Source organism: Schistocerca cancellata, chromosome 7, assembly GCF_023864275.1.
Source record: "Schistocerca cancellata isolate TAMUIC-IGC-003103 chromosome 7, iqSchCanc2.1, whole genome shotgun sequence".
In the NCBI taxonomy this organism is placed as follows: domain Eukaryota; kingdom Metazoa; phylum Arthropoda; class Insecta; order Orthoptera; family Acrididae; genus Schistocerca; species Schistocerca cancellata.
Window position 1 is genome coordinate 342,903,787 of NC_064632.1, and position 25,253 is coordinate 342,929,039.

Here is a 25,253-nt window from a genome sequence, read left to right on the forward strand (position 1 = left end):
AATTGCAATGCCCGTTTGTAAGCCAATCATAGCTCATGTCACGTGATCTCGCCAGCTAATGACAGCAGATATTCAGGGCATAGTACACATGATGTAGTCAGCCAGTTGCTAGATCACTGTTAAGTAGCATGAACACACAAAGAGGAAAAGTTGTGGTTTACAGTAATATTCATAGTGTAGCTACAAGAAAAGATAAGCTTATACATATAGTATTGGTATCAAAGATTAATAAGCTACAAGAGAAGTTAAGTTTTCATATGTAATATTGGTCTTTTTTTGCATGTGTTACACTTTAAGACACAGCACACAAACGTGCCAGTAAAACTTAAAATAATAACTTAAATGTATGGTCTTCTGGGCTCGACATTCTTCTATGGGACTGGCCCTCAAAGTGTTAAGTTTTAAATGAGAGTCAAATGCTCTGTGATTTAATAAATTCATCCCACGTTTTCACAGGTAACATAATTCATCTTGTGTAAAAATAAATTTATTTTGAGAGTCATGCTTTTCAAACCATCATTCGCAATATTTCCCCGTGGCCTGTTGGAAATAGGTTCATTTTAGCAGGTGCCAGAGTGCCAGAAAACAGGCATTATTGTGCATGCATTGCTACGATGATGTAAGAAGCCCATATGTTCATCTGTATAAAGCTTTAAGAGATCTTACATTACATCATAAAAGAAACAGGACATCAGAGGATACTCCAAGAACATTGGAATTTAGTAAACCATACCAAAATTCATAATTCGGCTTGAAGTGCACACTGGCTTGTCCATATTCACAATGAAATAAGTCCCACCTGATATTAAGCTTTTCTATGTGGTTTTTGGGGTGTGAATTTTCTTGAAGTACCGGTACTGTACTATCTCATGTGTGGTTCTTTATTATGGCATTATGCCATACATATGCCAGAAAATGAAAACGTGCACTTGAAAGTAAGTGAACAACTGGAACTAGCCAAAGTGTGAAATGAAGCACTTTGTTTCAAATAAATTGACTGCCTCAGTGTAAAAGATTAATAAAAGCCAAATTTCTTTAGCAAACCAACAAAAATAACTTCATTGTTCTGCAAGGCGATTAATGCCCGACTGCCAAAAACGAGGAAATAAAATAAAACCAGAAAGCTGAAACTAGTAATATAGTCTTGCCTTCTGTAATTACGTGAATGTATTTTAATTCACTTGATAGCTCCCAGCTACAGAAATCCGTTTTGTTTTCATTTGACATGGGAGCCGTAAACGAAGAGGAAACAGTGAAATCACTAAACATAAACACGGGTCATTTGGAGACTACTCCCCTCCCCACTACAACTCAGACATCTCTGCACATGCGTGAATCTGGCAGCTAGGGTGCGCCAGAAAAATTTTTCTCGTTGCATCTGGCTGCTTGCTGCTAATGCTGATACAGAAGGTACAGCTCCTATGCGACTCAGCTGCACATGCACATGAGTCGGCTGGCAACTGCTCAAACGAACCTAACGTAAACAGTTTTGATGTCATGCTAATAGCAGTTTATTGTTACAAAGTATTGCATAGTCTTCGTCCTAAGGCCTTTGACATATTTTGCTGTTGGCAGACACTTGTGTGTGCATGGCGTTTTGTTGTAGTAAATGGTGCATTCCCTTTGCAACTCAAGTTTTATTTTGGTTTTTTCTCTTGTTTATGTTTTATTGCTGCAATATTATTCTGCAGTAGTGGGATACAGTAATATTCTTTATCAGAGTATCAGTTTTTACCAGTCAAAAATACAAAAATTTAACTGAAAACTAAAACAATAAAAAATACTCAAAATTCTGAAAAATTTCCGGGTTTTTCCCAGTTTTCTCCTGGGTGAAAAATTTCCCGGGTTTTTCCCAGATTTCCCAGGGCGTATACGCCCTGATGAAGCTAAAAAAAAAAAAACTGAAATTTTTCGGTTATTTAGAAATTATTTTCTCCAAAACCTCCACCCTAAATGTTCTAAAAATTTCATGGTATGTTAGTTGGTCACTGTACTGAGGGAATGTACAATCAGAGTGGGCAATACTTGTCTGTACAAAATGTGACAAATTTTTTAGATAGACCTAACTGTACTCTCAAGGTCAAAAAATCATGGACACTTAAATATTTAAATTGATTGGTGATTTTAAGTAAATGTCATGCAAAACTGATATTTCTGAATCAAAATAATTACTGTGCAACACTATACATGAATTGGAAAACAATTCATAATTTTGTTCAAAAACCATTTTATAACAAAAAATGAGATATAGAATATTTATACCCTTTTTTCCCATCTGCTCTCATTGAACTTGTATAAGTGAGCTGAATTTGCACATGGACAAGGATGATGCAATAACAGCATTACTTGGGAAATGGGAATTGCACACTGATCTTTTGATGATGGCCATCTGAAAGCATTAGCAGGACCATGAGGTGTCCTAAAGGAGATGGGTATATCTTGCAACTCATGAGTGACACTTATTATCTGTCCCACCCACCACTGATTGTCATACACACAAGAAATGAAGTGGCTCACTAAAAAGTCTTCTAACGTATACTGTGGTCTCTGCATTTCACACACAGTAATAGGTTGCATTTCGTGGAGAACTGTTCTTGCAATGTATGTGCCACTCTGAGATGCAACCCAGCAGTGACTTGATTGAATTCCTACCACATCATAGCAGACCACTCTTCTCTCTTTTTTAAGCAGAATTCCCTTAATGTACTTTCAACAAAATTAAGAGTTTCACATTTGTTACTAATGGTGATATGGTGTGTACAAATCTAGTAGTAGCATCTCTTATAGCATCAACAGGTTCATGCCGGAGATTAAATCTTGTTGCAAGTTGTTTACGGAGGTCTCCTACCCCATCACATGCAATTTTTCCATGACCTGTTGCTGAAAATATCCATTTTTTTGTCTTAATTCCTGTACTACAGTATCGACCAAGTTCATAAAGCTGGAAGTTGTTTTTAAAATGAGATGCTGCTCCATCAGTCACATACACAAGTCTAGGAAATGCATGGCCTCTAGATGCTAGGCCTATGTCATCAATTATCATGCTCACAGTATAGCATGCATGTGCACTGCCATGAATGAGATCATCACTGCCAATAGCAAAACAGTGTGATGTCCCAAGGACGTGAGTAACATGTGAATATTGATATTTGTTGTGGGTGTCAGTGGTAAATTTTGAATTTTGTTCTGCAAAGCAACAGACCAGGTCTCAGCAAAGTCTAAATGAAGAACTAATGGGGTTGATTTTACTTCTGCTATGGCCTGTCTCTCAATCCTTTGGATACAATGATGAGCTATTCCTTTCATGACCCAAAGCCTAACCTCTGTAACAAATTTCTCTGGCTCTACTATCTTCATAACCAACTTTCCTGCCTCCCCCAACACTTAGGTTACATCACTGTCAGTATCCTGAAGATGTTATGCTTCCACAGTCATCACTTCAGCACCAGGACACATCGCACATTTCTGCAACCAACATTTATCTTGCGGCTCTTGACATATACTCAAAAGCATCAGGTCCATTTCTGTGTACTGTGACACTGCTTATGGCAAAACAAACAAGTTTCAAATTAGTGCAGTAAATACATGTGCATACTACCTTCAACGGCTGGCATTTTACTCATTTTGGTCATAAGGATTATAATTTTGTGAGACCAATTTTTAAATTTGGGTTCTCCTTCTTCATTACGAGATATACTTCTCTTATTGATCTCGTCATATATCTTTTTCCTTTTTAACTTTTTCATCATTTTTGCTAATAGAGATAATATCAGTCTGATTAGGACTTTGCCTGCTGCAATCTTTGTCATCAAATAAGTAATATTTCAGAACAACAGTAAGTGTATCATCTTGCAACAGATGCCCACAGTAAGAATCTGGGCACGCCCAAATACATTTCCATCCTGGATTTTCCATTGTTTGATTTCTACCTTTCTCATTCTATATTTTATGAGCTTTTGAAATTGAATAACATGAGGAAGTGGGTATGTATTTCTGTATCTGCTGCTTAGAATAGCTACCTGGTATCAGTGTCCGTTAATGTGCCTTCTCAGTACAGGTGGTTACTGAGATAGCAGTATTTAGGTTTTGAAACCACACACCACATTTCATGCGCATATCACTATCTTCAGATTCTGCACCAAGTGCATCTACATTATACACTTCGCAAACTTTTGAAGATGTTGCTTATGTAAAATTTGTTTCAATTTCTTCCACTTTTCTTTTTACATACTGTCTTCTTGTGCTTTTTACCTTTCCTGGATGTTTAAGGTGGGATATAGTAGAGGCTACAGCAGAAATGCTAACATTCAACACATCCAACAACTTCACACCCAGGAATATAAACATATGCACTGTCTTGTTGTTTCACATAAGGGTGATGGTGATCATTCAGGTGGGTTGTCACTAAAGTTCTTCTTGTAGTGAGTCCAGCAATTCCTGCACAATGGATGTGATGCTAATACTGTTACTTAAGGACCGATATATTTCTGCAATACCTCTGACAATTTCCAACAACTGTGAAGTGTTTCTTACTCTTCTTAAACACCACCTTCTTGTGGTTTATTTTTCCATAGTCCACCCACTTCACTCTTTCATTACTGTTATTTTATAATTGGCATCGTATCTAACAAAAAGTTCAAACCAAACACAAAACTCAATGCAGAGTAGTTTATGTGCAAGTTCTCACTCATTTGTTATAAACAGAAGAGTGCTGGAAACAGTGTTGCCAACATGTATATTTTGCACTATAAATTCAGTGACACGAAATATGCAGAATGTTGAAAAATTTTTAACACTTTACACAGAAAAATATTGCCCATTGTGTTTGCACTGACTACTAACACATTAACCAAACAATATTTTTTGTAATTCTCAAAGGTTTTTGAATGGGGGTTTTTGAATTGTGGGAACAAGAGACTGACTAGTGACATGCATTGTTTGTTCCTTGGATGAGTAGCTGATTTCAATGGTTTGATGTTTATTATTTGTTCTTCATTTTTGTTCTGGTGTTACTCCAAGTATATAAATGTCTCTTAGTATATATGGGTTTGATTTCTGACCTACATAATTGGTAACCCCAAAAAAAAGACCAGTTTAAGTTGCAACAACATTTTTTTGGATTACATTTAATACAACAACATTTTTTCGGATTACATTAGCTACTCATGGAAGGTGTAAATAATTTTTTACAAACCATTGGTGATGAGATCCTGCAGCTGCAACAAGAGATTGAAATTTTAGAACAGTCGGCACTGAGAAATGACAGCAAGATGGACACAACGAGATCACAAACTCCAGCGATAACTACAGCGCTGAGAGCACACACCTGTGATAAAAATTTTCTGCATGCAGATTGATTCGTGCCAACTGCACCGCACCTACAACTGTGGGCACCTCCATTTACGCCCGCACAACCAGACATACAGTTTGCGATTTTGGAAAGCATTTTCGCACAACAACGGATCACAGAGGACCATGAACGGTTTACGCTGGCAATTAGCAATTTGGACCAGAGAGCAACGACAATAGTTTTCGATGTGATTCCCCCATCAACAAGCATACCTCACCCTGAAGACTTCACTAATCACTCACTGCATGAAGCTACCCTAGCAGAGGCTTTCACAAGTGCTTTATCAGAAGAAATGTTGGAACAGGAACCTGTCAGAATTTTGGAGACATTTGCGTGTGATAGTGAACTGCAGAGTAATATCTGATAAGTTGCTGCCACATATCTGGTGACAACAGCTTCTGTCTCAAGTACAGTTGACATTAATAGTATATGAAGGACAATCAATGGATAAATTACTGCAAGTAGCTGATACAGCATGTGCCACATTGGAGTCAACCACTGTGACAGGCGTAGCGGCCACAAATACAAGCATCACAACAGAAGGTGACAAACACGCATTGCAGTTTTTTGTGGAGCCGATGCTGAATCATGCCACGACATCTTGTCAATAATCACCAGACATCGTTGGGGAACTCCGAGAGTTACGGACCACAATGGGACGAACTATCACGCAGTTAAAGAACTTGGGAGTTACAGACGGTTGCTGATAAGAGGACGTAGTGATCTCGTTCATCCAATCTACAGCCATCAGACACCATTAGAAGTCAAACTACTGCCCATGATATCTGCTGGAACCACAGATGGCTCGGCACCTGTGCTACAAAGTGCATGAAACCATGTAAATGCCCAAATGGCAGCAAGGGCAGTTAGAATTAGGCGTCACGGGTTGTAGCACTCACAAACAGTGCTGTCGACATAACTAGGGTCAAATTGCAGCAATGCACAGATGGACACATGGGAAAGGAAGGCCCATGATGGCATGCTTACTACTTTTCCGATGAGTCATAGTATGACATCGCATCGGTTGCACATGATTGATAAGATTTCAGGCTTAAGATTTTTAATAGATACTGGTTCAGAGGTCAGCAAGGTCAGCACCCTTCCAGTCAGGGGAACACCTAAGACAACAATGCTGGAGCCCTTACAGTTCATAGCTGTGAACAACTCCAGCATCAAAATGTATGGGCACAAAGATATAATGATAGACATTGGTTTTTGTACTCCATACAATTGGAATTTCAAGGTGGCAAACTGTCACACTTCGCATTGGCTGTAGACTTGGCAAATGCCTGCCTTATAAGTGGTACACAATATGAAAGGGTAAAGATAATTAAGAGAGGTTCTTTGGACAATGTAATAGGAGTAATTAATGATGCAAGTAAACAGTGGAGCCCGCATACGTCGGTGTAGCGAAACAGTGTTAGGCATCATACAGTGCATTATATACGCACAACACCAGGTCCCGGTTTCACAACGCATTTGTAAAATAGCTCCAGAATGGTTGGCTGAGACTAAGGCAATATTTGAGGATGTGGTCCGTGCTGCTGTTATACGAAGGTCAGACAGCCCATGGTCATTCCCGTTACACCTAGTGCACAAAAAGGGTGGCACATGGTGCCCCTGTGGCAATTACCATAGGCTGAACACAAGAACAGTCCCAGATAAGTACCGATTCCTAATATCTAGAAATTTACCTATTCTCTGTCTGCCCCGATAGCTGAATGGTCAGCGTGATAGACTGCTGTCCTAAGGGGCCCAGGTTCGATTCCCAGCTGGGTCGGGGATTTTCTCTACTCAGGGACTGGGTGGTGTGTTGTCTTCATCATTTCATCCCCATCTGGCGTGCAGGTCGCCCAATGTGGCGTCGACTGTAGTAAGACCTGCACCACGGCGGCCAGACCTGCCCCGTAAGGGGCCTCCTGGCCCATGACGCCAAACGCTCATTTCCATTTTTTACCTATTCTCTGTCCGGTGCAAAAGTTTTCTCAGTGTTGGATTGCTGGAAAGCTTACAGTCAGATCTTAAAAATGCAGCCCAAACCAGGCAGAGATTCATTGATGAAGTGTTACAAGGCTTGCCAATTTGCTTTGCATATTTAGATGACATATTAATATATTCAGCTGATGCACAAGTTCATGGCAAGCATATATGTGAAGTGCAACAGATGTTGTGTACGTATGAAGTGGTGCAAAATGATAACAAGTCTTTCATGCGTAAAAGCGAGGTAACTTTCCTAGGCAACGGAGTCTCGGCATCAAAAGTTTGCCACATTGTGTAATCTACCAAAGCAAACAGACTATAAGCAACTCAGACAATTTTTAGGCATGGTAAAATTTTACCGCAATCATTTGAAGGTAACAGCTGCCACCCACGTACCACCAACGGGCGTACTTATGGGTAAGAATGCCAAGGGCAAGAGACTATTACAGTGGACAGTCAATTACAAACCAGCCTTGAAGATGCAGTGTTGCTTGCCCACCCTGTCCCGGGTGCACCATTGAATATTGTGGTTGATGCCAGCCAGGTCGCAATTGGAGCACCAAGAAGTGAATGGACATTGGCTGTCTTCGAGGTTCCCCACCCCCCATAGAAGCTACTGCACAGACAGACAAAATAGACTGCTTGTGACAGGGAGTCACTGGTGATACATGAGAGTGTGAGACATTTTCAGCCTTACATTGAATCCCGCCCAGTGACAATTTTCACGGATCATACACCTATCACTTCAGCATTCCACAACATCAGCAACAAATGTTCACCATGGCACATAGAGTTTGTCAGCCAATTCACTACAGACATATGGTATATTGGAGGTGCAGAGAACATAGTAGCCGATTATTTTTCTCAAGTATGCAGCTTAGTCACCATCTTAAATTACGACAACCTCGCTTCAGCACAAGAGAGAGATCAAGAGTTGCAAGACTTACTAACAGATTGACACGCAGGATTGCGGCTGGAACAAATAGAAGTGCCAGGAAGCAAGATCAAAATATGGTGCAACGTATCACAACAGATGCTGGAGTTGTTCATCGCAATGAACCGCAATGGCTCCTGCATTGTCGTCTTAGCTGTGCCAGTGACTAGAAGGGTGCTGACCTCTAAACCAGTGTCTATTAAAAATCTTAAGCCTGAAATCTTATCAATCATGTGCAACCGATGCGATGTCATGCCACGACTCATCGAAAAAGTAGTAATCATGCTATCATGGGCCTTACCTTTCCCATGTGTCCTTCTGTGCATTGTTGCAATTTGACTCTAGTTACGTCAAGTGCGCTGTTTATAAGTGCCACAGCCCATGGCTCCTAATTCGAATTGCCCTTGCTGCCATTTGGGCATTTACATGGTTTCATGCACTTTGCAGCACGGGCGCCGAGCCATCTGTGGTACTAGCAGATATCATCGGCAGTACTTTGACTTCGAATGGTGTCTGATGGCTGAAGATTGGATGAATGAGGTCACTGCATCCCCTTATCACCGACTGTCTGTAGCTCCAAGTTCATGAACTGTGTGACAGTTCATCTCATTGTGGTCCGTAACTCTTGGAGTTCCCCAGCGATGCCTGGTGGTTATTGACAAGATGCAGTGGCACAATTCAGCATCGGCTCCACAAAAAACTGTGATGTGTGTTTGTCACCGTCTGTTGTGATGCTTGTATTTGTGGCTGCTACGCCTGTCACAGTGGTTGACTCAATGTGGCACGTGCTCTATCAGCTACCTGCAGGAATTTATCCAGTGATGTCCTTCATATGCTATTAATGTCAACTCTACTTGAGACGGAAGCTGTTGTCACCAGATATGTAGCAGCAACTCATTAGATATTACTCTGCGAACCACTATCGCTCGCAAATGTCTCCAAAATTCCGACGCGTTTCTGTCCACACATTTCTCCCGGTAAAGCACTTGTGAATGCCTCTGCTCGGGTAGCTTTATGCAGTGAGCGATTGGTGAAGTCTTCAGCGTGAGGTATGCTTGCTGATGGGGGAATCACCTCGAAAACTATTGTTGGTCAAACATTACACAGCGATTCCACAAAGTGGCTTTTGACAGTGTCCACAACTTAGCACACCCAGGTGCAAACACCACTATCAAGTTGCTAACTGAGCGGCTGTGTGGGAACAAGAGACCAACCAGTTAAGTGCACTGTTTGTTCCTTGGACGAGTAGCTGAGTTTCATGTTTATTCTTTGCTTTTTATTTTTGTTTAGATCTGCCCTTCCGATGTTACTCCAAGTAAATAAATGTTTCTAACAAGGGAACCTCCCCATCGCACCCCCCTCAGATTTAGTTATGAGTTGGCACAGTGGATAGGCCTTGAGAAACTGAACACAGATCAATCGAGAAAACAGGAAGAAGTTGTGTGGAACTATGAAAAAAATAAGCAAAATATACAAACTGAGTAGTCCATGCGCAAGATAGGCAACAGAAAGGAACCTATGGTCTCAGTAGCGCCATGGTCCCATGGTTAGTATGAGCAACTCCGGAATGAAAGGTCCTTGGTTCAAATCTTCCCTCGAGTGAGAATTTTTACTTTCTTTATTTTTGCAAAGTTACGATCTGTCCGTTCGTTCATTGACGTCTCTGTTCACTGTAATAAGTTTAGTGTCCGTGTTTTGCGACCGCACCGCAAAACCGTGCGATTAGTAGATGAAAGGATGTGCCTCTCCAATGGGAACTGAAAACATTTGATCTCAAGGTCATAGGTCAACCGATTCCTCCACAGGAAAACACCTCTGGTATGTTCTATACGACACTGGTGACGGCATGTGCGTCACATGACAGGAATATGTTGTCGACCCACCTAACTTGTACACTTGGCGAATGGGTGAAAAGATTCTTCTACCTTGCCCGATTTAGGTTTTCTTGTGGATGTCATAATCACTCCCAAAAACGTGATGAAAACAATAAGAGTTTATCACATAAACTGCAACAAATAAATGCAACAGTTTCACAGTCACACAGTTTTCCCTGTGCTCTGTCAAAACATATGTTTTTAATGTTTTAAAATTTTTCTGTGTGTAGACTGTCAAATCCTGCATATGTCCAAGCAAATCTGAACATGTCCTGGAATTTTGGAGAGCAAAGTTGATTATGTGTGAGTACCTGAACTTTGATAATTGTCTCAAAATTAAAAATAAAAATTTTCACTCGAGGGAATACTTGAACCAAGGACCTTTCGTTCCGCATCTGCTCACGCTAACCACAGGACCACGGCGCTACTGAGCCCAGAACATTCTTGATGTTGCATATCTTTCGCATGGACTACTCAGTTTGTACATTTTGTTTATTTTTTTCATAGTTCCACACAACTTCTTCCAGTTTTCTCGATTGATCTGTGTTCAGTTTTTCAAGGCCTATCCACTGTGCCAACTTATAGCTAAATCTGAGGGGGGTGCGATGGGGAGGTTCCGTTGTAAGTATATGTGGGTTTGATTTCTGACCAACAGAATAAATGATTCATAAAAACTCATAAAAGTGCACTTTCCTACATTTTTAGTAATAAATATTTACGTAATACAGACAGCTGGAGCAGAGAAGATACTGTTTATAATTACATAAGTAGTATCTGGTAATATAACAGAAAAGATAGTGTTCTGTGACTTTCCAAATTAGGAAAAAAAATAAGTGGGAAAATTAACTTAAATTTAATATATTCATCTTAAATATTCACATTAAAGGAAGCCTGTAAGTTAAATTAACACTTATGATATAGAGGTCTAATATATATTTTTTCCAGAGACATGCATGACCACAAGTTGACATGACTTGTATGATTTGAGATGAAGTCAACCAACAGTACCCAAAGGCATTTGAAATGTCTGCCAGCCCACATAGAGAAACAGGAAAAGCAGTGCTACCAGATGAAAGAAAGTATGAATATGCTTGCCACCTCACAGCAAGAAACACAATTATCAATGCCAGCACGATCGTGTTAGTGCAATCAATGGGTGAATGTGTCAGTGTAAAAATCAAGAGTATCTTGCAGTGTCCTGCTAATGATTTGGAAGGTGGAACCCTGCATACTATTCCATTTTCCATCTTTTGTGGATAACCTCTATGTACACTCTTTCTCTCTTTTCCCTCCTCCTCCTTCTTCTTCAGAAAAAAACTAAGAATGCTGTCTTTATCATCATTACATACAATACATATAAACATTGTAGTATTTAGCTAAACAATTTTGCTAAGTATGAAATTAATAACGAACAGTCTTTAGCTTATGTTGTTCAAATAATTAACGATTCATAGCAAACACAAGCAATGCCTATAGGGAAACTGGTGAAATAAATCAAATTATGTGCAACTTACAGCAGTTTATTTGTTTACTGATTGCAACAGTCTCTGTTTTTATATGTTTCTTGTAGCAGTTTATCCTTTCACTAATTACGAGGTCTACGGAGACTGTTGTATATAGTGTACAGATAAACTGCTTCAAATCACATATATAAACACAAAACTCAATGCAGAGTAGTTTATGTGCAAGTTCTCACTCATTTGTTATAAACAGAAGAGTGCTGGAAACAGTGTTGCCAACATGTATATTTTGCACTATAAATTCAGTGACACGAAATATGCAGAATGTTGAAAAATTTTTAACACTTTACACAGAAAAATATTGCCCATTGTGTTTGCACTGACTACTAACACATTAACCAAACAATATTTTTTGTAATTCTCAAAGGTTTTTGAATGGGGGTTTTTGAATTGTGGGAACAAGAGACTGACTAGTGACATGCATTGTTTGTTCCTTGGATGAGTAGCTGATTTCAATGGTTTGATGTTTATTATTTGTTCTTCATTTTTGTTCTGGTGTTACTCCAAGTATATAAATGTCTCTTAGTATATATGGGTTTGATTTCTGACCTACATAATTGGTAACCCCAAAAAAAAGACCAGTTTAAGTTGCAACAACATTTTTTTGGATTACATTTAATACAACAACATTTTTTCGGATTACATTAGCTACTCATGGAAGGTGTAAATAATTTTTTACAAACCATTGGTGATGAGATCCTGCAGCTGCAACAAGAGATTGAAATTTTAGAACAGTCGGCACTGAGAAATGACAGCAAGATGGACACAACGAGATCACAAACTCCAGCGATAACTACAGCGCTGAGAGCACACACCTGTGATAAAAATTTTCTGCATGCAGATTGATTCGTGCCAACTGCACCGCACCTACAACTGTGGGCACCTCCATTTACGCCCGCACAACCAGACATACAGTTTGCGATTTTGGAAAGCATTTTCGCACAACAACGGATCACAGAGGACCATGAACGGTTTACGCTGGCAATTAGCAATTTGGACCAGAGAGCAACGACAATAGTTTTCGATGTGATTCCCCCATCAACAAGCATACCTCACCCTGAAGACTTCACTAATCACTCACTGCATGAAGCTACCCTAGCAGAGGCTTTCACAAGTGCTTTATCAGAAGAAATGTTGGAACAGGAACCTGTCAGAATTTTGGAGACATTTGCGTGTGATAGTGAACTGCAGAGTAATATCTGATAAGTTGCTGCCACATATCTGGTGACAACAGCTTCTGTCTCAAGTACAGTTGACATTAATAGTATATGAAGGACAATCAATGGATAAATTACTGCAAGTAGCTGATACAGCATGTGCCACATTGGAGTCAACCACTGTGACAGGCGTAGCGGCCACAAATACAAGCATCACAACAGAAGGTGACAAACACGCATTGCAGTTTTTTGTGGAGCCGATGCTGAATCATGCCACGACATCTTGTCAATAATCACCAGACATCGTTGGGGAACTCCGAGAGTTACGGACCACAATGGGACGAACTATCACGCAGTTAAAGAACTTGGGAGTTACAGACGGTTGCTGATAAGAGGACGTAGTGATCTCGTTCATCCAATCTACAGCCATCAGACACCATTAGAAGTCAAACTACTGCCCATGATATCTGCTGGAACCACAGATGGCTCGGCACCTGTGCTACAAAGTGCATGAAACCATGTAAATGCCCAAATGGCAGCAAGGGCAGTTAGAATTAGGCGTCACGGGTTGTAGCACTCACAAACAGTGCTGTCGACATAACTAGGGTCAAATTGCAGCAATGCACAGATGGACACATGGGAAAGGAAGGCCCATGATGGCATGCTTACTACTTTTCCGATGAGTCATAGTATGACATCGCATCGGTTGCACATGATTGATAAGATTTCAGGCTTAAGATTTTTAATAGATACTGGTTCAGAGGTCAGCAAGGTCAGCACCCTTCCAGTCAGGGGAACACCTAAGACAACAATGCTGGAGCCCTTACAGTTCATAGCTGTGAACAACTCCAGCATCAAAATGTATGGGCACAAAGATATAATGATAGACATTGGTTTTTGTACTCCATACAATTGGAATTTCAAGGTGGCAAACTGTCACACTTCGCATTGGCTGTAGACTTGGCAAATGCCTGCCTTATAAGTGGTACACAATATGAAAGGGTAAAGATAATTAAGAGAGGTTCTTTGGACAATGTAATAGGAGTAATTAATGATGCAAGTAAACAGTGGAGCCCGCATACGTCGGTGTAGCGAAACAGTGTTAGGCATCATACAGTGCATTATATACGCACAACACCAGGTCCCGGTTTCACAACGCATTTGTAAAATAGCTCCAGAATGGTTGGCTGAGACTAAGGCAATATTTGAGGATGTGGTCCGTGCTGCTGTTATACGAAGGTCAGACAGCCCATGGTCATTCCCGTTACACCTAGTGCACAAAAAGGGTGGCACATGGTGCCCCTGTGGCAATTACCATAGGCTGAACACAAGAACAGTCCCAGATAAGTACCGATTCCTAATATCTAGAAATTTACCTATTCTCTGTCTGCCCCGATAGCTGAATGGTCAGCGTGATAGACTGCTGTCCTAAGGGGCCCAGGTTCGATTCCCAGCTGGGTCGGGGATTTTCTCTACTCAGGGACTGGGTGGTGTGTTGTCTTCATCATTTCATCCCCATCTGGCGTGCAGGTCGCCCAATGTGGCGTCGACTGTAGTAAGACCTGCACCACGGCGGCCAGACCTGCCCCGTAAGGGGCCTCCTGGCCCATGACGCCAAACGCTCATTTCCATTTTTTACCTATTCTCTGTCCGGTGCAAAAGTTTTCTCAGTGTTGGATTGCTGGAAAGCTTACAGTCAGATCTTAAAAATGCAGCCCAAACCAGGCAGAGATTCATTGATGAAGTGTTACAAGGCTTGCCAATTTGCTTTGCATATTTAGATGACATATTAATATATTCAGCTGATGCACAAGTTCATGGCAAGCATATATGTGAAGTGCAACAGATGTTGTGTACGTATGAAGTGGTGCAAAATGATAACAAGTCTTTCATGCGTAAAAGCGAGGTAACTTTCCTAGGCAACGGAGTCTCGGCATCAAAAGTTTGCCACATTGTGTAATCTACCAAAGCAAACAGACTATAAGCAACTCAGACAATTTTTAGGCATGGTAAAATTTTACCGCAATCATTTGAAGGTAACAGCTGCCACCCACGTACCACCAACGGGCGTACTTATGGGTAAGAATGCCAAGGGCAAGAGACTATTACAGTGGACAGTCAATTACAAACCAGCCTTGAAGATGCAGTGTTGCTTGCCCACCCTGTCCCGGGTGCACCATTGAATATTGTGGTTGATGCCAGCCAGGTCGCAATTGGAGCACCAAGAAGTGAATGGACATTGGCTGTCTTCGAGGTTCCCCACCCCCCATAGAAGCTACTGCACAGACAGACAAAATAGACTGCTTGTGACAGGGAGTCACTGGTGATACATGAGAGTGTGAGACATTTTCAGCCTTACATTGAATCCCGCCCAGTGACAATTTTCACGGATCATACACCTATCACTTCAGCATTCCACAACATCAGCAACAAATGTTCACCATGGCACATAGAGTTTGTCAGCCAATTCACTACAGACATATGGTATATTGGAGGTGCAGAGAACATAGTAGCCGATTATTTTTCTCAAGTATGCAGCTTAGTCACCATCTTAAATTACGACAACCTCGCTTCAGCACAAGAGAGAGATCAAGAGTTGCAAGACTTACTAACAGATTGACACGCAGGATTGCGGCTGGAACAAATAGAAGTGCCAGGAAGCAAGATCAAAATATGGTGCAACGTATCACAACAGATGCTGGAGTTGTTCATCGCAATGAACCGCAATGGCTCCTGCATTGTCGTCTTAGCTGTGCCAGTGACTAGAAGGGTGCTGACCTCTAAACCAGTGTCTATTAAAAATCTTAAGCCTGAAATCTTATCAATCATGTGCAACCGATGCGATGTCATGCCACGACTCATCGAAAAAGTAGTAATCATGCTATCATGGGCCTTACCTTTCCCATGTGTCCTTCTGTGCATTGTTGCAATTTGACTCTAGTTACGTCAAGTGCGCTGTTTATAAGTGCCACAGCCCATGGCTCCTAATTCGAATTGCCCTTGCTGCCATTTGGGCATTTACATGGTTTCATGCACTTTGCAGCACGGGCGCCGAGCCATCTGTGGTACTAGCAGATATCATCGGCAGTACTTTGACTTCGAATGGTGTCTGATGGCTGAAGATTGGATGAATGAGGTCACTGCATCCCCTTATCACCGACTGTCTGTAGCTCCAAGTTCATGAACTGTGTGACAGTTCATCTCATTGTGGTCCGTAACTCTTGGAGTTCCCCAGCGATGCCTGGTGGTTATTGACAAGATGCAGTGGCACAATTCAGCATCGGCTCCACAAAAAACTGTGATGTGTGTTTGTCACCGTCTGTTGTGATGCTTGTATTTGTGGCTGCTACGCCTGTCACAGTGGTTGACTCAATGTGGCACGTGCTCTATCAGCTACCTGCAGGAATTTATCCAGTGATGTCCTTCATATGCTATTAATGTCAACTCTACTTGAGACGGAAGCTGTTGTCACCAGATATGTAGCAGCAACTCATTAGATATTACTCTGCGAACCACTATCGCTCGCAAATGTCTCCAAAATTCCGACGCGTTTCTGTCCACACATTTCTCCCGGTAAAGCACTTGTGAATGCCTCTGCTCGGGTAGCTTTATGCAGTGAGCGATTGGTGAAGTCTTCAGCGTGAGGTATGCTTGCTGATGGGGGAATCACCTCGAAAACTATTGTTGGTCAAACATTACACAGCGATTCCACAAAGTGGCTTTTGACAGTGTCCACAACTTAGCACACCCAGGTGCAAACACCACTATCAAGTTGCTAACTGAGCGGCTGTGTGGGAACAAGAGACCAACCAGTTAAGTGCACTGTTTGTTCCTTGGACGAGTAGCTGAGTTTCATGTTTATTCTTTGCTTTTTATTTTTGTTTAGATCTGCCCTTCCGATGTTACTCCAAGTAAATAAATGTTTCTAACAAGGGAACCTCCCCATCGCACCCCCCTCAGATTTAGTTATGAGTTGGCACAGTGGATAGGCCTTGAGAAACTGAACACAGATCAATCGAGAAAACAGGAAGAAGTTGTGTGGAACTATGAAAAAAATAAGCAAAATATACAAACTGAGTAGTCCATGCGCAAGATAGGCAACAGAAAGGAACCTATGGTCTCAGTAGCGCCATGGTCCCATGGTTAGTATGAGCAACTCCGGAATGAAAGGTCCTTGGTTCAAATCTTCCCTCGAGTGAGAATTTTTACTTTCTTTATTTTTGCAAAGTTACGATCTGTCCGTTCGTTCATTGACGTCTCTGTTCACTGTAATAAGTTTAGTGTCCGTGTTTTGCGACCGCACCGCAAAACCGTGCGATTAGTAGATGAAAGGATGTGCCTCTCCAATGGGAACTGAAAACATTTGATCTCAAGGTCATAGGTCAACCGATTCCTCCACAGGAAAACACCTCTGGTATGTTCTATACGACACTGGTGACGGCATGTGCGTCACATGACAGGAATATGTTGTCGACCCACCTAACTTGTACACTTGGCGAATGGGTGAAAAGATTCTTCTACCTTGCCCGATTTAGGTTTTCTTGTGGATGTCATAATCACTCCCAAAAACGTGATGAAAACAATAAGAGTTTATCACATAAACTGCAACAAATAAATGCAACAGTTTCACAGTCACACAGTTTTCCCTGTGCTCTGTCAAAACATATGTTTTTAATGTTTTAAAATTTTTCTGTGTGTAGACTGTCAAATCCTGCATATGTCCAAGCAAATCTGAACATGTCCTGGAATTTTGGAGAGCAAAGTTGATTATGTGTGAGTACCTGAACTTTGATAATTGTCTCAAAATTAAAAATAAAAATTTTCACTCGAGGGAATACTTGAACCAAGGACCTTTCGTTCCGCATCTGCTCACGCTAACCACAGGACCACGGCGCTACTGAGCCCAGAACATTCTTGATGTTGCATATCTTTCGCATGGACTACTCAGTTTGTACATTTTGTTTATTTTTTTCATAGTTCCACACAACTTCTTCCAGTTTTCTCGATTGATCTGTGTTCAGTTTTTCAAGGCCTATCCACTGTGCCAACTTATAGCTAAATCTGAGGGGGGTGCGATGGGGAGGTTCCGTTGTAAGTATATGTGGGTTTGATTTCTGACCAACAGAATAAATGATTCATAAAAACTCATAAAAGTGCACTTTCCTACATTTTTAGTAATAAATATTTACGTAATACAGACAGCTGGAGCAGAGAAGATACTGTTTATAATTACATAAGTAGTATCTGGTAATATAACAGAAAAGATAGTGTTCTGTGACTTTCCAAATTAGGAAAAAAAATAAGTGGGAAAATTAACTTAAATTTAATATATTCATCTTAAATATTCACATTAAAGGAAGCCTGTAAGTTAAATTAACACTTATGATATAGAGGTCTAATATATATTTTTTCCAGAGACATGCATGACCACAAGTTGACATGACTTGTATGATTTGAGATGAAGTCAACCAACAGTACCCAAAGGCATTTGAAATGTCTGCCAGCCCACATAGAGAAACAGGAAAAGCAGTGCTACCAGATGAAAGAAAGTATGAATATGCTTGCCACCTCACAGCAAGAAACACAATTATCAATGCCAGCACGATCGTGTTAGTGCAATCAATGGGTGAATGTGTCAGTGTAAAAATCAAGAGTATCTTGCAGTGTCCTGCTAATGATTTGGAAGGTGGAACCCTGCATACTATTCCATTTTCCATCTTTTGTGGATAACCTCTATGTACACTCTTTCTCTCTTTTCCCTCCTCCTCCTTCTTCTTCAGAAAAAAACTAAGAATGCTGTCTTTATCATCATTACATACAATACATATAAACATTGTAGTATTTAGCTAAACAATTTTGCTAAGTATGAAATTAATAACGAACAGTCTTTAGCTTATGTTGTTCAAATAATTAACGATTCATAGCAAACACAAGCAATGCCTATAGGGAAACTGGTGAAATAAATCAAATTATGTGCAACTTACAGCAGTTTATTTGTTTACTGATTGCAACAGTCTCTGTTTTTATATGTTTCTTGTAGCAGTTTATCCTTTCACTAATTACGAGGTCTACGGAGACTGTTGTATATAGTGTACAGATAAACTGCTTCAAATCACATATAATTTGATTTATTTGACCTGTTTCACTTGTCAGATGTAAACATCCTCAGATCTTCATTGCCTTGGTGGCAACAAGTTAGAGGTTTAAAACACTGCTCCGCACCATTGTCAACACAGAGAGGTATGCACAGGATCTAATGAGTGGAACTAATCAAATATATCAAATAATACATGCCCTGTGGCAATATTAATTAAAGATTCTGATTTCCTGATTATGTAGCCCAATAACAAGAATGGTACCACTATATAAATATTAGTATGCAGTGACTTACATTAAGACATGTAGATTTAATACCTTTACAATCAAAGAAAGTCTGTGGTTTTGTACAAAACCCATTTATGATGTGCTATGTAAATTTCAAGGCTTCACTTCCTCGCTATAATTTTTTACCTAACAAAAATAAATCCATCTCAAGAAAATCTGACAGTTTGTAGCCATTATTTGCAACAGTAAGTTCTGCACAGATAGGTAATGAAGGTCTCACCTGGCGGAGAAGGATGAAATCCCTATAAGGCACTTCATTACGGGAAAAATAGTTTCTATAAATTGTGAGTTGCTGGTATGGACTACTCTGCCTGCCCTCCGCTCTCAGAGTTGGTTGTTGCTTGTTGTGTGCAAAGGCGTTGTGACCCACAAAACCACGCAGTGCTGTTGCGGAGCCACGAGAGTCTGCACTAACTGACAGGCCACCCACATTGCCAAGGACTGCATTGTTCTGTGAACATTAGTACAGCATTGTTAAACAGTTAGATACATATGGAATGATAATGGGGAAAAAAGTAGATGAAAAACGATATGCCAACAGCTTATTGTCAATAAATAATAGTAACATCTGCTCTAAGAAGGATAATGAAATTTGCAAACAGCTTGTGGACAAAAACAAAAGCAAAGCACAATGAAAAAATAAAAGTCTCCTACAAGCTAACGGAAAACGGTCTACTGATAATAAACTTTATGAACAGCGTGAAGAAAACTGCTACTACATAGAAAATTAATACTCATATGTGGGTTCACTTGTACACAATGAAAATGAACAATAATATTCACATTGGCAAAGTGTTGAAGAGTCAAACTAGAGCAAAAATCATAATTGAACACTTGGAATTAGAAGGCAAGATGTTGCATGGAAGTAACTTCATTATCTGTATAACTGGTATAAATGATGTGGCCTGCAATGAAGCTGCTGTTTGTATTGGAGGTTTGACAAAAGAAGAAGCAGAATTTGTAGCTGCTTACCCTGATATGAATTAGTTCTTACCTTAAAATACAGGCCTTCCATATTTTGCACATCAATTTCAACAGCAGACTGACAAGTAGAGAAATTCCCATAAAGTTGCAAGCAATTGTTCAGAATACGACACTTGTCTATTGCCAGAAGCGGATTCACTTCACCAGCACTCTGGTAACGTATTGCTCCTAATCGGCAGCCTGCCAAAACTGATCCTGTTATGTTGTGCTGTGCATCACGGTCTGTAACATTTAAAATATGTTTAGAGTTCCTTCAAGCAACAGTGATTACAATTGTGGTACAAGATATTTATCAAAATAAGCTACCCATTACATATTTCCTGAATGATATTTTTCTTATGGAAACTTCCTTTGAATTTTTCAGCTAAAAAAACAACAATAAGTAAGAGGTATTAGCATGAGTTAAAGAACAGGTAAACTGTAATTCTTCTACATTATGCATGCTATGAGTTTTAAATATACATTGGAGTAAGAGTAGCCCTTAAGAAATGTTCACAATACACTTTAGTATTTATCTCTGTTATGCGCTTACATTTCATGGAATTAGGTAAGTGATCAAAGATTTTAGTGGGAGCATTATTCATCCGAAAGTCAATTTTTCTAGTATTATCATAATACCTGATCGTTCATTTATATGATGTATTTAGCATGCAACAGATAGTCAATAAGTGCCGAGAATATACTTTCAAGACAGACATTGCAGTCACTGACTTAGACAAAAGCATTCAATAGATTTATAAGACAAAAGCTACAGCAAATACTTTCTGACAAGGGCGATCCAAGCCACTTTATAAATAAGCAATACAGTCTGAGTGTGGAAAGCAGAACTATTTGCTGGGATTCAGCTATATCAACCAATAGTGAATACCATCTTATCTGCAGACAATTGAGCAATAGCAACATATAGAAATCCCTTTACATGCTAAACAAAATTTCTGGAACATATAAATGCAATTTCTGATGGGAGCCTAACTTAATGACATTTCATGGAGAAAACTACATCAGATTAAAAATCTGTATCAATAATATGTTATAGATAGAACAGTCATACAAAGTATGACTGAGACTCTGAAAATAAAGTTGTGATTTTTTTATAAAATCTATGGTGCAAGACGTAATGTACTGAATGCTGGAAGAACTACAGAAGAGAAACAATGGCTGCCCATCTCTGTTGTAAGGCAGTGAGACACAGATGAAAACCACGTAAATTAGTCTCAGATCAAAACAATAGAAATGAGATTTCTGTGTGAAAATAAGGGCTGCTCCAACATAGACTACAAAATAAATAAGGATATCATAAAAGAACTAGAGATAAGAGAATTCTGTGGTAATGTGGCATTGCCTAGAGGGACAGTTGCCATCTGCATAGATCAGAGAGGCTACTGCTAGAGCTGTAGTGTGATGCGCTTCATGTAAGCAAATAGTTGTCTAAGTCTTCAGTTGTCAGCAGGTTGTGACAGTTGCCATTCATGCTTGTAGACAATTGATTAGCTTTTGTAGCGATGTAGAAAACTCCAAAGTAACTGTAACACAGCTGGTATATGACACCACTGCTTTCAAACACTGTCCTAAATTTGATTGGATAGGAAGTAGGACTGTTGACATTTTTAAAAATATCAAGAATCCAAAATATCGCAGTTTTAGAGTTGTATATTTAAGTATACTGATTTATTATTAGATACTCTGTACATCAACAAGCCAGCAGCCTGCTTATCCCCCTTAGAGCAAGAATTGGAAGGAAAACAATGCATATTCACACTTGGTGATAACCACTTTACTAATAATTGTAACTGCATGTAAGTGGCACAATAAAAGGTGTCCGATGAGCCTGTCGTTCTGTTTCGCCACTTATCGGATTTGTCCAGAACACTTCATGTCTACTCCCTGTTTCATCATTTTTGCAAATGCTAGCAAACTACCAACTGTAGTATCAAAATTGCATGCTAAAGTTAAATGTTACAGTTTTTGCTGATAGCGCTGATTACATTAGCATGCATGGTGAAGTTAAACATTGCAGTTTCTGTTGATAGCGCCAATTACATTAGCATTTCCCCTCATACGTCTCCCCCCATCATAAAAACCAATCTTGTCATTTAGATTTTTATTCATCATTTTTCGCAACTGTTTTTGAAGAATGCCAATGTGGAGAAATAGCACACCTGTTGTGTTAAAAATTGTTTTGTAATGCAACTGGTGTGCTATTTCTTCACATTGGAAATCTTGTTATTCCATTCACACTGTCGCCTCCCAGCGTAGTCGGAGTTCTTCATGCCCCCTATACTTGCTTCACACAGTCAAAGAGAAAGACTGGATGTGATGAAAGCTCAAACAGTAGTAAGACTCCTTCACACAGTGAAAGTAAAATTATTTTTGGGAAAAATATTGATATATTCATATTTTATCAACAGCCCTAATAAGAACAGCCTCTGAGTGAAACAAAGAAGCAGGTGGTGGCTTGTTGTGTGGGGTATGTATTGCACCTGTACCTTCCATCGTGATGAACTGTGGGGCACTGGGTTAGGAGAAGATCTGACAGAATGGTGTATCAATATATTGTATAGGTTATGATGTTGATAAAATATTTCTTTGAATGGTGAGGGCAGAATTGTTTACAGAATATTCCTAATTTCAGGGCATTAAAAGATGTAGCTAAAGATCTGGCAATGGATGTCACTAAGTTTCTCGAGGCCTGGACAATAAAGGGGTGGATGTCTCATTCACAATTATGAGTTTTTTGTCTCACACTAAGAAATGGATGGGCGCAAGTGTGATTGTGACAACTATATGTTATCAGAATATTAAAAAAAAGGTAGACTGATTTATTATTTGGGACAGATTATTCCCTGTGGCCTCTGTTAGTTATGGGTTTGTTAAAAGTTTTCTTCGAATATGATTCTGAATACACAAAATGTAATTTGCAATCAGTTATAAACAGACTTAGTGCTAGGTACTGTGTCAGATAATTTTTCTCAAACTTACCAAAACCAACTGCTGAAACTGGCAATGTGATAATTTCAGCAATGAATCCATAGTCGCCTCCACCGCCTGCTGATACCATGTGCAACCCTAGAACAGCTCCTCTGGTGCGATACAAATGACGCCACCTTGAGGGCTCCGTTGTAGCCAACAAAGTTGCTAATGGTGCAGTTCCATTAACATATCCCTCAAAAAGAGTCAGAGAGTCGGGCCGGACCACAGATCCATTTTGTAAATTCAGCTCCAAAAACCTGAACAAGAAATGTTATCAAATGTTATGGTAGACAACCCCTTGTAATTATTGTGGCATATCTACTGCACAGATTGTATGGATGAGTAATTTATGAAGTAGTACTCTCTTTTCTATTATCAGAGCTGATGCATAAAATAACAAACACCCCTGCACATATATTTCTTTATGATACTGTTTACTTGTCTTTCTTATACTCCATAGGTATATAAAATAAAACACACCTGAAACCAAACGGTTTTGAGTAGTAAACACTGGAAAAGACCTTAACACAACTGACTGGTCTGTTGTCGTACTTGAAGTATACAAGTACACGCTCTTCGACTGTGATATGCTTGTCTGGTCCACAGACATCAATAGCACCAAAAAGATGTCGTGGTAGAGATGAGGCATCGGCAAGTGGAGCAAAGGAACTTGCACCTTCATCTCGGGCCTCTCCAGTCAAGGACAACACTGTGACACCCACTCCAAGGACATTATTCACTCTGAAATGTAACAAAAGAATAAATGAATTCAATAAAACCTGAAGTCAACTGTTAAAATCAATGTTTTTCTACAAATGTGTAGCTGAAGCTCTTGGCTTCTTATCTTTCTGAAAGGGCCCCAAAAAGAAAGTGTGTCTGTACAGAATTCCTCCATAGAATGTAATGCCTTGTGTGAAAATTACATCATAGCAATTACCTAACTGTCAAAGTTTAAAGATACCCCCCCCCCCCCCACACACACACACACATCACACACACACACACACACACACACACACACACACACACACACAAATGCACACACTAGAGACCAGCAAACTCATTCACTTTGTGAACTAGTTCACTGTTGACTGGCCCTTTTTGGGACCCATTCACTTTTACTCATTCGCCATTGCTTTTCCTTTTTCTAATTATGTAATACTGTACACCTCCACAAATTTTAAATACATGCACACAAGGCAAGCATACCTCATCCACACAAGACTACCATCTTCAGTATCTCAAGCCAGAATGCAACATCATGTGGGATGCAAGCAGCAATCTGGAGAGGGTGGGGAAGGGGAAGGGAAAGGGATAGTAGAGTACAGGTGGGGAGAGAGATGAACGCTGTCTGGTGGAGTGTGCAGGGACTAGGCTGCCACCAGGTGTAGCATCAGGAGGTTGTGGAGCAGAGAGGTGAGCAAAACAGAACAGAAAAGGAGAGGAGCAAGGAAAGGCAGGTGGATGCATTAATTAGCAGAGAGCTGCAAATAAACAAGATGGCAGACAAAAATGGGGAGGAGATGATCAGACAGAGGGTCAGTGAGAGAGCACCTCGTGTTCCTGGTGCCAAGAAGGCGAGTACGTCATTCGTTTATTACATATTTTTATGAGCTTCCAACAGGAGAGACTTATTTACAGACAACTGTGTAGTTACTAGATTATTTTTGTAATTTCTTGCATATTCGAGTGCTTACTAGGCACAAGCTTTTATTTTAATAACAGTGTAGTGTATAGTACTGCCGTTGCTATCAACCCTCATATTGTACAAGCTTTTGTTTGTTTTGGTTAGTATAGATTAGTGTCGGGTAGTCTGTCAGTGAGAGAGCACCTTGTGTTCCTGCTGCTAAGAAGACGAGTACACTGTGGTTTTTTTTTTAATTGCATATTTTTACAAGCTTCAAACGGTAGTGACTGCAGTAATGGATAGGAACTGTGATCGCTGTGTACAGACATGAGATGAGTTGGTGACCCTTTGCTCGCAGCTCCAGGCTGCGTTGGCTTCTGTCACGCAGCTTTAGGCTGCTGCCAAGGGCCATCACTGTGGGGGGTCAGATGTGGGGATGGGAGGGACGTCGAGCACACCCCACGTGTCACCCG

General features: G+C 40.2%; 1 protein-coding gene across 1 annotated transcript in view; it reads right to left on the reverse strand.

The window, feature by feature from the left end:
- LOC126092760 (protein bark beetle) overlaps window positions 1-25,253 on the reverse strand; it is a 380,473-nt gene that overhangs the window by 18,827 nt on the left and 336,393 nt on the right. The window contains exons 27-30 of the mRNA XM_049908487.1: window positions 23,634-23,894; window positions 23,163-23,410; window positions 20,194-20,405; window positions 19,420-19,650 (exon numbers count right to left, since the gene is read on the reverse strand). Coding sequence (XP_049764444.1) covers window positions 19,420-19,650; window positions 20,194-20,405; window positions 23,163-23,410; window positions 23,634-23,894 — 952 coding nt within the window. The remainder of the gene's footprint in view (window positions 1-19,419; window positions 19,651-20,193; window positions 20,406-23,162; window positions 23,411-23,633; window positions 23,895-25,253) is intronic.